The 15,889-nt window shown below is 35.0% G+C and overlaps 1 protein-coding gene across 3 annotated transcripts in view; it reads left to right on the top strand.

Annotated features, from left to right (window-relative positions):
* Positions 1-12,384, top strand: part of LOC106869955 (uncharacterized) — a 130,463-nt gene extending 118,079 nt beyond the window's left edge. For 2 of the 3 annotated variants that reach the window (XR_016243642.1, XR_001409471.3), the window contains exons 19-21: positions 6,202-6,289; positions 8,473-8,639; positions 10,675-12,384. Coding sequence is in view for 1 of the 3 variants with exons in the window: in XM_014915900.3 (XP_014771386.1) it covers positions 6,202-6,289; positions 8,473-8,520 (136 nt within the window). In the remaining 2 variants the exon portion in view is untranslated. The remainder of the gene's footprint in view (positions 1-6,201; positions 6,290-8,472; positions 8,640-10,674) is intronic. The other variant, XM_014915900.3, reaches the window with a different exon arrangement.
* Positions 12,385-15,889: the final 3,505 nt, after the last annotated feature.

Genomic DNA, 15,889 nt, shown 5'->3' with positions numbered 1-15,889 from the left:
ACCAGCTCAAAAGTGAAAAAATTATTATACTAAATTCTTTATCATTTTAACCCTTTTGATACCAACCTGCCTCAGATCACCCTTGATTCTATGATGCAAACTTTGTGTTTTAATGTTGTCTGAGTTAAAACCTTTCTTCAAAATTTCATACTAAACTACAGTTGAAACAGATTGATAACGACAAAAGTTATTTTACTAGATTCTTTGTAATTTTAACAATTAATTGAAATAAATGCAGCATATTTCACTAGAATAACAGTAACAAAAGGGTTAGAAATTAATTGGGACAAAGGCAGTGTATTTCAAACAAATATGGTAACAAAAGGGTTAAACTAACAAGGGAGCCTCTGTGTGGTTGGTTGCTCTCTACCTTCTAGAAATATTGTCCCTCAAATAACACATTGGATAATTTGATTTTAGATACACCAAACCTGAAAAATAGATGAGATGATCACAGCTGGAACATTTCTAATCATAGATCAGGGGTGATGAAGGATTAAACTGTAACATTTGCTTTGGTAGTTTTGTTTGTAGCTACTTGTATGCATTGTTACTTCTTTTGTCTTTAATCAAATGTCATCACCAGCACTGTTGTTGTTTAGCACCCTCCCCCCTGATTAAGCAAACTTACAATTATTAGCATTCTAGTCATGGCCATAAGTGCAGGGAGAAAATTTTAATAGTGGGTGCAAGCCCAGGTCCAACTCATGACATTCAAAGCATTTGCATTGAACCCAGAAAATTTTAGGAGGCATATTTGCATACCCTGCACTCTCTGTTCCCTAGCCTATGGATAAGGCTGCCCCAACTTTTTAGGGTTATATAGAACGACATTATTTAAAAGTTCTCTTTCTGTTTTTTTCTTTTATTATTCATTTTGTACGGATAGTTTTTTTAGGTTTCAGTAGCACATAAGTAGTCACATAGCATGTCAATACATATGTGTCCCCAGTAGTCTACTCTTGAGACTGGTTGATGCACAAAGTCATCATGTTGCAGCTACCACACAACCAATCTGTTGACACCATGCCAATGTAACATTATAACATCCATGCCTTGCTGCTGATGCTTTGATTTTTATCATTGAGGTTTTCTACCCTAGATGATTAAGATTTTGTCTGGCTCCTACCCTTTGACCTGGCTGGCTTGGTTGTATCTGCCAGAAGACTTGCTCCTGCCAGTAGAGCTCTTCGGGTCATAGGAGCATGCAAACCACTCCCTCACAGCAGGGTGCTTAATCAGTAGGTACTTTGATTTAAAGGAAATTTAGCTGAATATGGTTGCTATTTCTGGCAGGTTGATTGATAATGTGGGGTCTCTTGTTGGCTTACCCTTCACTACTACACTTTGGATTAGTGAAATAGCTGTGTGAGTAACTTATTAAATGAACAGGTCATAAACATGAGTTCTTGTTCTCTGCAGGAGTTTTCTTGCATATTTAAGCTTCACTCCACCTAGTTGTTAAGAAATGATGTAAAATCATCTGACAATACCCCCACCCACTCACATAGTTTTATATGAAAGAATAACATGAAATTGTACAAATGTTTCCATGCAGGTGCAGGTGTGGCTGTGTGGTAAGAATTTTACATCCCAACCACATGGTTCTGAGTTCAATCCCACTGCATAGCACCTACTATGACCTCAGGCCAACCAAAACCTTGTGAGTGGATATGGTAGATGGAAACTAAAAGATGCCCACCATATATATAATCTGTGTGTGTGTGTCTGTTTCTCCCCCACCACCACTTGACAACTGGTGTTTGTATGTTTATGTCCCCATAACTTAGTGGTTGATTAAAAAACACTGATAGAATAAGTACCAAGCTTAATGAAAAAAATAATAAGTGCTGGGGTTGATTTGTTTGACTAGAATTCTTTGAGGTGCTGCTCCAGCATGACTGCAGTCTAATGACTGCAACAAATAACAGGTAAAAGGTATACCAAAGCCCTTTCTTCAAGGTACAGGTGTGGCTGTGTGGTAAGAAGCTTGCTTCCCAACCACATGGTTCTAGGGCTGAGTCCTGCTATGTGGTGCCTTGGACAACCAAAACCTTGTGAGTGGGCTTGGTAGAAGGAAACTGAAAGAAGCCCATTGTATACACACACACACACACACGTGATGATTTTTGGTAAGCAGTGTCGGTTTTACAAATCTGTAAATAATAATATTTGTATTTTATAAGCTGATAAGTGATCACCATATATTGACTAAGGTAAATAGTCTAATACTGAGGTGTATAAACCCATGACAGAAAAAAGTATGTGTACGGACAATCCTACTTTCTTCCATCAAGAACTTATATGACTATTACCTTAGTCAACGCATGGTGATTGCTTATAAGCTTTTAGCATATAAAATATTATTTACAGATTATCTATCTGTATATATATATAAAACAGTTTGTGTGTGTCTGTGTGTGGTGCATGTGTTACTTATGGATTTGAAAACTGAGCTGCCAATTTTCACGTATGAGGTATCAAAAGATTCAGTAATCTTTCGACTACCAAATGAAGTATGTATTCTACACAACAACTCTTTTCTTTTTTACTACAAAAATAAGCTCGAAAACACGGTCGGGCTGCACAGTTTTGAGGTCATTTTGGGGCAATATTTGGATTTGCTTCTAATCGATGTTGCTAATTTTGATGTTTTCAGCGTCAAAAGATGCAGCAATGTACAAGGAGTGTTATGAGTGCATTTTTGATGTACAAAACCCTATTTGTCAATGGAAAGTGACCAAAAAAATGCTTTTTTTGAACAATTATTCGCACATTTCCCATCAGTAATGGCCTTTGTGCCACAACTAAACTGTTAATGGAAACATCTTCAGTATTCCATGATTAAACAATGTCTTTGAAGTATTGTGATATCATTTCTTTGCACAAAACCGTATTTTTTAACAGAAAATTGACTAATAAACTATGTTCTGGCATAATTGTGATCGCTTCTGGTATTACTACCGAAAACAATTTGTCCATGTAGATTTTCTTGGTAGTAAATGACTCAGGAATGCCAAAGGAGTGTTCTCAGGTTTAAATTCAATAAAGTTTCCCCATGGATTACGCACAGTAAGAGCCTGTATTCGTTCAAGTATGGTAAGGAGATAAAGCAATGACTAAAACCTTTCGAGCTTTTCTGCATTTAACATTTTTCTCTTTATTTCAGAATGTAAATGATATAATCATTTATAATTGGGAAAATTTTCAGTTATTTTTATCAAAAATGTCACATGAAATGAAGAAAATGGCATTACCTTTTGACTCACCCTAGTATATATATATGTGTGTGTGTGTATCTTTGTGTGCGTGTTTTTGTGTCTGTGTTTGTTCCCTCACACTGCTTGGTGACCGGTGTTGGTGTGTTTATTTCCCCCATAACTTAGTGGTTCAGCAAAAGAGACCAAAAGAATAGGTACTAGGCTTAAAAATATAAGTCCTGGAGTTGATTTTATTCAACTAAAAAACCCTTCAAGGTGGTGCCCCAGCATGGCTGCAATCAAATGTCTGAAACAAGTAAAAGATAAAAGATACACTCAGTACCTTCTTTATATTCTTTTATTTGTTTCAGTCATTAGACTGTGGCCATGCTGGGGCACCCCTTTGAAAGGTTTGTACTTGAACAAATCAACCCCATGACTTACTTTTTAAGCCTAGTACTTGTTCTATCAGTCTCCTTTGCTGAACCACTAAGCTACGGGGACATAAACACACCAACACCAGTTGTCAAGTGGTGATGGTGGGGACAAACACAGACACAAAGAAACACACACACACACATATATATTTATGTACACACACATATGTATATATATGATGAACTTCTTTCAGTTTCCGTCTACCAAATCCACTCACAAATCTTTGGTCGGCCCAAAGTTATAGTAGAAGACACTAGCCCAAGCTGCCATGCAGTGGTACTGACCCTGGGACCTTGTGGTTGGGAAGCAAATTTCTTACCACACTGCTATGCCTGTGCCTATTGCATACTTTTATTCTTTTGAGTCTTAGATGTAACCTATGAACAACAAATTATATAAATGTTTGTGTATGTATGTATACAGACATCCTTGCATTGTGGCTACCTCACATTATAAGATTTCATGCTTACTCAAATTGTGGAGGAGTATTTTCACTAATTTGGGGATACAGTCTGTAAGAATGCCCTTATGGAAACTTATATAAATTTCAGTTTAAATCCTACACTTTCTTCTTTGTCTAAAAGTCACTTCTTGATGTTTTATCTAAGATCTTCCAGGTCATTTACAATTTGGAGAGCTATAATCCTGATACATATATACACAATTTGGAAAATTATATCTCAATACACATATACAACCACAGGTGCTAACGTAGATATATGGTAAGAAGTTTACTTCACAACCTGGTTCTGGGTTCAGTCCCACAGTGTAACACCTTGGGCAAGTAGGTGGTGGTGGGGGTGTCTGTGTGTGTGTAGATATCAATATGAATACTAATGGAGCATGATGCATAATTTTTAAACTGAGTATTTGTGTGTGTGTGTGTGTGTGCGTGTGTGTGTGTGTGTGTGTGTGTGTGTGTGTACATGCACATATTTTTTCTTGGCACACAATTAGTACCTAACATTATCCTTCTGTCTACTCTCTGTGTGTGTGTATGTGTGTATATATAAAATAATACTAGTAATAAAAAGTAACAACAAAAGATAAGACCTCAATATTAGATAAATAGAGGATTATTTATATATGTTATAATTTAGAACAAACCATAAAAAGTTGTCATTATAGTACTTAGAGTTTTGAATGTTGGAGCGAAGAACTACGATGCATTCATGTCAGCTATTAATGGCATTAATAGCCGACAAGAATGCATCGTAATTCTTCGCTCTGACATTCAAAACACAGAGTACTATAATGACAACTTTTTATGGTTTGTTCTAAATTATAACATATGTATATATTTAAGTGAATTGCGGGTTCCAAGTAAAGTGAATAATAAACAAATAACAACAGATGGATTCTTATACTTGGGGATGGTCATGTTTTGTCAATGAAACACATGCAGTATATATATTTGGTCTTCATTTCAGCATTATTGTTTTAGTTTCTTTGTCAAAGTGCTTTCGTCATACGTCCTGTGACCTCTTAAGCAACTCTATCCAATGTGTGTCCTCTTGTTTTACTTATCCCATTTTGCCTGTCTATGGTATGTATCCCTATCTGCACATGTGTTTGGATCTCTGTGTGTCTGTGTTCAGTATATGTGTTTTGTGTGCATGTATATTGGTTTGCTTATTACACTGTATCCGTGTCTTTTATTTATTTATTTCTTCACTATATTATCAACACTAACACAACTAGCATCAACACCAAATTAACCACCACTATTACTAACACCAACTCCTAAATGACTAACAGTATCAGCAACTGTACTATGGACAGTATAAGCAACTCCAGATGAAATTTAAAAAAAGAAAAAAAAGAAAACCATCACAAGATATTGTGGTAGTTTAGTGTATTTCAAATGTTGAATGAAATTGTCGTTGATCTTAAATGAATGAAGATTACCTTGAAACTAAACCGCAATCATAATCCAATTAACAAGGACAATATGACCATTGCCAACAACTAATAATACCTCGCCACCAACACTGACACCAAAACCAGTACATCCAGCACTACCACCAGCACTACCACCACTACCTACCCACCAACTTTTGAATAACCAACTGGCAACATGTAATAGTATCAGCTTGACAGTATGTCTGTAGCTAGATATGTTGTATGTCATCACAACAAGGAATGTGTGTAAAGTGTGGAGATTTTATGGCTCAAGTCTGAAGTGTAATCGATGAAGTGCTCATGAACTTGGTAACCATTTAGCTAACTGAACATTTCATTGTTATTTGTTGTTGTTGAGCTCTAGATTAAGCAGACCTATGATCAAATATATTCTAACCATGGCAATCCCATCTTTTATCTAGATATGGTACACTATCTCATCTTTTATCCCAATATAGCAACACTATATTATCAGTGTTTTTTTATTTTTTTATTTTTTTTTGCAAGATGTTCGGAAGTAGGGGGTGAAGGAGATTTGCTTGCTATTTCTAGCAGGCAGAGCAATCACATTAGCTTACCCACTAGAGCAACAAACTTCTAATCTGAAAGTTGTGGTTTCAAATCCTTTTGTAGGTGAAGATAAAGTTTGTTTCTTTTTCAGAATCAAAGAAGCTCAAAGCAAAGTAAAAGAACTACAAGTGAAAAGACCTTCATCGATGCAGATACGTAATGTTCGGAAAGGCGGCCTGGTTAGTCACACACCCATTGTCATTTTATTTTTTATTTATTCATTTATTTTTTATTTTTTTATTTTTTTGTTATCGTCATCTTTCTTCCAACAGTAATATGGAGTAAAGTAGATGATAACTCAAGCTAGCAGTGATCTGAAAAACTTCATACTTTTCTCTCTGACAAATTCCTAATTGTGCTTCAGCTGTTGTGAGTAAGATAGGTGGAAGTAATGTAGCCCAGGTGGCCATGGTTAACTAAGACAATTCACCTTCTTAATTAATGAATTTTAATTGCCAGGAATTTGGTACAAATAAATCTAGGCATTCAGTTTTCAGTGGCAAGACATGATTAATGATATTACTTACTCTTCATAAAAAAACCATAAATTTATAACAGAATGGAATACTTGGTTAAATCAATCTCAGTGAGGGTGCCTCTATATGGACAGTAAATCTGCTAGAAATAGAACCTTCAAATTACTTCCTACTGACTTAAAAATGAGCATAGACATGGTTGTGTACTTAAGGAGTTTTCTTCACAATTACATAGTTTGGGATTTGATCCTATTGATCATCACCTTGAACTTGGTTAGCAAAATTCAGGAGCTGGAAGATGTATGAACGTTCTACTGAGGGACCTTGGTTTTGAGTGGTAGATTTAATGAGCTACCTAACTACTGAGTACCTTTAGTGCAATGGTTTTTGAACCTTTATAGCTCTGTTCCCCTTTTTATGGGACGACTTTTACAAATATCCTCTTTCCAGGCTTTATATCTTTTACTTCTTGTTTCATTCATTAGACTGTGGCTATGCTGGGGCACCATTTTGAAGAATTTTAATTGAACAAATTGACCCCAGTACTTATTATTTTTTGTAAAGCTATCGATCTTTTTTGCTGAACCACTAGGTTACAGATTGTAAAAACCTTGTCAAACCAGACCTCATTGGTGCTACATAAAAAGCAGCCAGTCCACTCTGTAAAGTGGTTGGCATTAGGAAGGGTATCCAGCTGCATGAACCATGCTAAAATAGACAGTGAAGCATGCTGTAGTCTCCTGGCTTGCCAGCTCTGTCAAACTGTTCATCCCATGCCAACATGGAAAACAGACATTAAATGGTGATGATGATGATGATGATTCAAATATAAGTACTCTGCTTGGTTTGAATATTCTATTATCTCTGAAAAATCATAACTTCTCTAAACATTCACTGCCCACTTGATACTTGTTGCCAACTTGTGTGCTTTCCTAGGACCTGCTGCCACCCAGTTAAGAACCCCTGTTTTAACGGACCCACTCACTTGCAAGGATTTGAACCAAGTTGTTCCAAGACTATAGCTTCTCCTCAGTCCTGAAAACCTTGATTGAAGAAAGTGATGATTGGAATGCTTTTGGTGTTTGGATTGTAGGACCAGCTGAACAATGACAACAACCTCAACCTCTGGAAAGCTGGGTATCATATTTGATGCATTACTTCTACATCTCTCTTTATGTAGTTCTACTCATTAGAGAGTATAAGTGGAAGTGGTTTTCTTGTGGAAGTCTGCTGCCAAATGGGACAGGTGCATGAGTAATGTACTTGTAGGCTTATACATTGTCAGTATCACTTAAATGATTCACTTAGAGAGATCATAGTAGTTAGTCGCAAGCTATGAACTGTAAACTTTTCACACACTCTCAACCTATCGGTCTTGGATGTCATGCAAAGGTCATGGGTGCAGCCTCTGTTTCTGTGATGAAATGTTTAAAAAACATTTCAATTCTTCAGTTTAAGAGGAAGTATTGAAGGCCGATATATTGTTGTGATGTGATGTGTTATGTTGTTGTGATAGGGGGTGAAATATTGGATACTATTGTGACATGGAGTGAACTGTAGTATGTTATGATGTGGGATGAGATGAAATATTTCAGCTAAAGACTTTTGTTGTTCTCTGCACCTCATTTCTACAGTGTATCCTACTTGCACACACACACTATCACTAACAACTCCACCACTAACATTTCTTACTTTTTAATGATAGTATATTCTTTATTTTAATTTGTTTATACGACTCCTCTTTCCCCTCTTTAGGCTGCAACAGCTGTCCCTCCCCTCTCTCATTAACTCTTTATCACTCATTCTATATATATCTTTTTGTTTTCTGTAATTCTCTATCTCTGTTTCATGGATTGTCAAACAGTCTTTCTCTTTTTGACTTACAGAAAGATCGTTTGAGTAACAAGCTGAAGGGGGAACTGTTACCAAAGTGATTGAGATCAGGTATATTTCATTATCCTTTTCTGTATGTGCTTACACACACACATGGACACACATAATAATAAGCACTGAACCAAGAGATGTGAGAAGCAAATGAAGATTTAATATTCCCGTAAGGTTACAACTGTTTCATAATTCTCTCCATGTTACGTCATTAACTTTGATGTGTATTTTTATACAGTAGTATAGCTGTTTCAAGATGCACAGATTCAAGATGAATTCTATTCCTAGATGCAAATTTACTACCAGAATCTTTGTTCTAGGTTTCTAAATTAATAGTATTAATGCTCTTACTCACAAAGCAGTGTCAGTGATTTATTGAATAAAACTGTTACTATGCTTTGTTAGAAACAAAGCTTTCTTGCTTGAATCCAGTTATGTTTAAGGATTAGATTAAGAGTGGGAAAAAATCATCCTATTATAGTTTTTCAGATTTTTTATTCAGAGTTGTAAAACCATAGAGTCAAAGTTAACATTCCAGATATTTAGTGACATGGTTTCAGTTTCTAGATATATCTAAAGTACTTTACTTTTGTATGTGGATGGGCATGAATATTACAATTTTTGTTTTATCTATATACTACTAAAACTCTGTGATTGCTTGCTTGCATGTGTGGTTGTCGGTAATTTAATACAGCCAAACTGGTGCATAATGGGAAAGTAAGGTACTCCTGATATGTGACTACAAGTGGAATAAAACAAGTTTCATGTAAATCACACCATGGATTCTTGAGATACTCGGGTTTTGGAGGTATCTTCATAAATGGCCAAAACGGCACATAATGGGAAAATACTCAAAAAATAACCTAAACCTGAAATGGAAATATACAATACTGCAAGAATTGTTTCCATTAATTTTATGTTTGCATTATATAACAATTCCTTTTGCATTTTTGTAGAAGTGTGCACATATGCCATAAATAAATGCTGTTACTGGAGTTCAAGTTTATCCCAGAAGTTCTATTTCTATTAGATGCTGTAAATAATCTATAAAACCTTAAATATGAACTTGTGAACCAGACCTGTGACCACATGAACGAATTGAAATATTTAACTCAATCATCATAAAATTAACTTTCATTTTAATGCAATGTTGAAATCAGCTTCAGTGTTTTATAACCTGAACTGTCAGTGATCCAACAGGTCATCGGTAGTCTAGTTGTGTCTCTAAAGATCTTAGAATTTGCGATTCTATGAAGAATCAAACAGGATACATTTAATCATAAGAAACTATTTACAAAAGTAAATAAGTAAAAATGGAAAGAAAATGCTTTTTATATTTAACATATTGTACCTGACTCACTTGAAGGGTCTTGTCAGTTACTTGGTGACCTCACCAGTGCTGGTGCCATGTAAAAAAGCACCCAGTAACACCTTGTGAAGTGGTTGACATTAAGTAGGGTATCCAGCTGTAGAAACCATGCCAAAGTAGACACTAGAACTTGGTACAACTCTCTGGCTCATCTGTTCATGTTGAACCATTCAGCCCATCCCGGCATAGGAAAAGGGATGTTAAATGATGAGGGTCATCATTGCCAGCTTTGTTGTGTAGCAATTGGTCCTTTTTCATGCTCTCCTATATGGAAATTTCTTACACCTAAACTAAATTCTTGGCCAATCCTCTACCCAGGTCTCAATAGCACTAAATAAATGAACCTCTTTGAAGGTTAAGATTATATTTTAGGTAGTCATTTTCAAAAGCACTTGTTACCATCCTTCACCATTTGGTGAAATAAGAATTAATTAATAAAATATTTTAAGATGTAATCCTTTAGCACTTAGATTACTCAGTCAAATGTAATGCTCATTTATAATAACATTGCTTTTAATTGATCATATATTTCATAATCTCAAGATTTCAGTGATGTGATTGTTTATTTTTAGAATGACATTCTAGGCTAGGTGTGAAAGACCAGATCTGGTTGATTTGAATATAAAATAGGTTGGATGTTTGGGGCCAGATATGATCGGTTTAAATACTAAAGGACTAAGAAAATTTCCCCAGTGAAGACTAAATTGTCAACTGTGTGACTAAAATGCTATTTTTATGACTATTCTACCATTATATCTATGTAAAACAAACTTCAGATTTTTATGTTTGATTTGTGTATAAGCTATTGATCTTTGAAGATTGTTCTCTTTTACAGGTTCACACCTGATCAGCTTACCATTATTGACAGTGTATATGACTGTGAGTAGTTGAGCAGATCCATTTGCCTACAGACATGACCAAATATTCAAATAACTAACCAGTTTGGAATAATGTGAATGATGAAAAATGATGTTTAACTTTTGAAAAACGACTGACAGAAAGGACAGACATATAATCATTTTATTTCTGGAGACCTTTATTTTCTGATGAAAACTCCATCATTTACCAATGTTATTCAAATTATGTGGCAGTGATGTGTGGGGGGAGTATTTAATTTCCACTACATTTAAACCAATATGAATTTTTTGACTTTTGGTTTATGTAAATGTTGACTTTGAAATGAAAAAAGAAATAACTAAAAGCCTTGTCAACATCCTGTAAATGAAAACAAGTTCTTTCTTTCTCTCTCTCTCTCTCTCACACACACACTCTCTCTCTCTCTCTCTCTCACTCACACACACTCTCTCTCTCTCTTCACACTCACACACACAAACAGAATGATCTATGAGATGTTAACCTACTCTCTCAGTTGATCTCTGATTAAATATCCAAATAAGGCCTTTTTTACTCTTGGTGTGTTTGTATATGTACGCATGTGTGTGTGAATGTGTATTTATATATACATATACGTTTGTATACATGTATATATTCCATGCCTTTGTGAATGTATGCATGCAAGAGAATGTTGGCCCATGAATGCAAAAACCCTCTAGAATTGTTAAGCAATAAACAGAAGAAAATCTTATATAGTTGTTAAGTCACAAAGGAAAGACATCCCGTAGAATTGTTGACCTTTTTGTTAAGAGAAGAAAAGGAATAAAAACAAAGACTTGTACAAAGGGAATGTATAAACAAATTCTATTATTTTATATAAAAAAAAAAAATTGATTGTTGAGCCATACACAGAAAGTATTTTAAATCAATTTTTATCAAAGAACCAAAAATATGTTAAGTTAATATTCTTCCAACATCAGAAGATTACCATGTACAGCAGTTGATCTGCATACTAACCTCAATTTGCATGATTGTTGACTCAGGAATGTATTGGCTCTATGATCAAGAGGAGTACTTATGTAAATGTCCTCCTACTAACAAAAGATTAGCTACATGAATTAACTGCCTATGAATTATGAAGAACTTGATATGGATGTTACCTGTGAATATAAACAATTGAACTATAAATAAAAGATTATTTATAAAAATGTGATGTACACTTAGAAAAATTTGACTTCATTAGCAGTGGTTTTCTTTTATATATGTTGACCGATCATTACAAGATTTGATGTATAAATGTTAATCTTATGTTTTGTAAAACCCAAATCCAAAATGAAATTATCATCAACTCCCATATACCTCCAGTTTTTACAGCAATCAGACATGACCATATTTATTTTTATATCTGTATCTCCTTCCACCCTTCTCTTTCACACATGTGTGTAGATGTATGCACATATGTGTATGGATGTATAGTAATATTTTGAACTTGTTTAAAAGCTGGCACTGTTGGGTAGAAAGTAAGCTCACTTCAAGTCATGTTTGAACCCTGGTTTTGTTTCTTTGTTGTGATCATTTTACTTCACTGTCAGTGCTAATGTCTATGAAAAAGATATGAAATTCACTATACAAGCTACACATTTTCCACTTTTTTTAACCTAGTAAACAAAATATTTGTATTAAATGAAATAAAATATTTTGAAATTTGTCAGCAGGTTCGTTTTGTGTTTGACTCTTGTTATTAAGTTTTCTGATGTTTAACTTCCTACTCTCAGCTCATTTAGTTGTGGTTTTAGGGCAAGCCAGATGTATGCAACATAGTTGATTGAATGACAGACTGTGAGCCATGGCTCTATAGCTTTGATATCTTGTATGTCTGACTAATGGAGGGTCATGTTGCATGTTAACAAGCAGTGCTCGAGTGTATGTGGTGCAATATTGCAGTCTGGGCATGTAATATTCCTTCTGATATCCTGTCTGTTTCAGTATAACATAGATTCTGGTGATAGTCACAATAGAGGTGGACAAAGTTAATTAGGTCTGAACTGAGCAGTTGTTGTTCCTTTGCACTTAATGCTGTACACTCCAGCATAATGTTTGGAGCTAATGACGTTATGGGTCTGTGTGATGCTATTTCACATGATCTGAAGCTGTAAGACCTTGAATCAGTTTGATGCACATCTAAGAGTAAGAGGTGAAGTGAGAGAGCTACGATGGCATTTGAGATGCGGAAAGTACTCAGTGGCTGTGAGAGAAGGAATAATTGTGCTGCCAAGAAAGAACAAGAAGAAAGGTGACACAGTTGATAATGTTTCAATTCCAGAACTTTGCTAGGTGTGAGGCTATAGAATTGGGCCAAGACGAGAGAGATTGATGTTTGTTGTTTTTATTGTTCTTGGACTGTACTTGACTTGATGATTCCTAAAAGATCTATCCAAAACAATCTCTAGATCATGTGTTACTCCATAGTGATAGTTGGATGTCGATGTTGTTTTATTCAATTGAAATTATTCAACAAGATTGGCTGTCGATAACGGTTCTGTGCCAATTTCGGTCACTATCATTCTACCACCCTATATATATCTTAATGTATATATATTAGAGCCTGTCACATTATGTTTATATATGCACACTCCCATGGCAATTGAACGTTACGTATTTGTGTTGTCATTATTAGTTGAGGGTTGGATAAAAATACTTTCGCGGTATTTAGTTACATTTTGAGTTCTAACCCCACAAGCATCAAATTTGCTTTTCTTAGCTCCAAGGCTGATAAAATAAAAACCAGTTAGGTATGAGGATGTGGTGTGTGGATATAACCAACTATTCTCCTTCCTCTAAAACTTTTGCAGCCTTGTGCATATGTAAGAAATCTTTGTTTTCATCATAAGGTTGATAAATCCCACCCAGAGTGACATTGTATTTGATCATTGTGAATTCAATAAAATAAATGTCACAGTTGTTGATGTTCTTAAACAGGTCAGCTTTAAGTGAGTAGACGTATGAACATGGGTGTTACAGCTGTGATAATTCCATCTTTTTGTATATCTAGGATTACATTATCATTTCTGACTAAAAGAAATGACAATAGGGTGTAATTTGAAGGGAATTTGACTGTTATTTCTAGCAGTTCAACTAGAAGATCTCTTTCATTGGCTTCAATAAACACACGTTATATAGTGAGGTAGATTCAATCTTCTCTCTCTTTCTCTCCTACAAATATGTAGTCGGACAAGTAGACAAGATATTTTGTTATTATTACTTGAAATTCCTCCATCCCTGTTGGCTCGAGTTAAGAAGGAGGGAAAACACGATTAATGCGACTTTGATCTCTGATTATGTTTAAAGAAACTACACTGAATCACTCCCACATTACCCTTTTATCCCATATGTGTATCTTATGTTCGGCGTTAATTGAAAACCAAAAATAATATCATTTACTGGTCTCTTTTCTTTATTTACTTTAAAAATAATGTTGTTACATTAAATATTTCTATTTATTTAAACTCCACAATAGTCTCAAATATCATGCATGATATTGTTTAGTGCTTCATATGGCAAGGATTGTTAGTAATGCTAATGCGATGCAAAGATTGGCAGAAAGTTCGTTCTTCGAAAACTATTCTAAGATGTTGGCGCTGCCCTCTAACCTGTGCGCACATATATTCTATAACCAGGGAAAGAATAAATATACGCATACAAAGATTTCAAGATAAGATCGAAATTTATTTTTTTTAATTGCAGAAATTGAAGCGATAGTTAGTCACATGGATGCACACACTTTGCAAAGAAAAGCAGGATTTACGCATAATGTAGATTTCTGCGCACACCCACAGCAAAATATTAGAACAGACGTTGATGCTCAAATGTGTGTGGTTATTACTATATCGAGAACCCATTTGTAATTCGAACCATGGCCCTTATATTTTCCTAGTCTAGAACCATGAACTTTCCATAAAAGGAGTCTCGCTATAAAAGTTAACGCCTTCGCAAATATGGCTCGTCCAATCAGAAGTGGTTAATTTATACCTGAGGCGGCAATCTTCAAGAGAAATATGCGAGCTTTTACCCCCAAACAGTTTGGCTGAAGATTCTAGAAGGATGGTTAACAGCTATAGACAAATTCAACCTAACCAGAGAGCCGCTAAGGTGTCTTGGGGAACCTATGTCGCTTGTCTCAATGAGTTTTCTCCCCATTTCTTTCACGTGTAAATAACATGCTTATGTTGTACTTAATAAAAGTGCTAACTTTAACTTGTCCAGTAACACATAATAATTATATGCAGTGATTAATTTCCCCTTGTACTAACTTCCTTATAATACCCAACAGGTTATATTCAAAAGATTCCTTACCATTACGTTCATTAGATACTGATCTTTTAATTTATTGGTTATACATTTGTAAATACATCGATAAAATATTTGGGTACTCAAACTTTATCGTGGTCGTTGTCTACATACACAACCTTCCTTACAGCATAAGAAAAATATATGACTGACCATCGCACTAAACTACTATAAACTAGGAAACTGGGCAATTAATAACCAAATATCATCTCATCAAGTGGATATGCCAAGCCATTTTTGAGATTATTAGCTTAAGTCGAAATGATATTTCTTTATGTTGATTCATCGAGACAGTCTCAGCCGCTTAAAAAAAAACGATTGTTACGCAATTGTATTGTTGCCAAATTGCTAGTGTCAAAGAATGCTTGATTTACTGATAACACTGTAACACGATTTTTGTCCTTGAGAAGCAACTGTTATTTCGTATTTGCTTACCCCTAGAAAGTATGAAAAATGGTTAACATTTCCTTCAAACTTTGCTTTTGTTACATTTATTTAAACCCCAGCACATGGCTATGATGCTTCCCCATTACTCCAGCTTATGATCAGAGATGCACATATTGTCAACTATTAAGGCACATGCTCAAGAAGTTGAGGTCAAACAACTAGAAGCAAATCTATGTTATTGAGCAGAATATATGTCATAATGATATTTCTGCTTCAGCAACTCAGCGCTAAATCTGTCTGAAATATAACAGTCAGTTTCAAAACATTGATGTCGAAGTCACAAAAACAAAGTTTGAAAGGAATATTAGTCATTTCCTTTTATTTCTAAATAGAAGCAAATAGTATATAACACTTACTGACCAAAGACAAATAAAAAATAAAGATTTTTATTACACAGTGTAGTGTAAAGCTTGGTTTTGATA

Source organism: Octopus bimaculoides, chromosome 11 (genome assembly GCF_046866305.1).
Source record: "Octopus bimaculoides isolate indiv1 chromosome 11, ASM4686630v1, whole genome shotgun sequence".
NCBI classification, from domain to species: domain Eukaryota; kingdom Metazoa; phylum Mollusca; class Cephalopoda; order Octopoda; family Octopodidae; genus Octopus; species Octopus bimaculoides.
The sequence above is the reverse complement of the archived record's forward strand: the minus strand, read 5'-3'. Positions and strand labels throughout refer to the sequence as shown.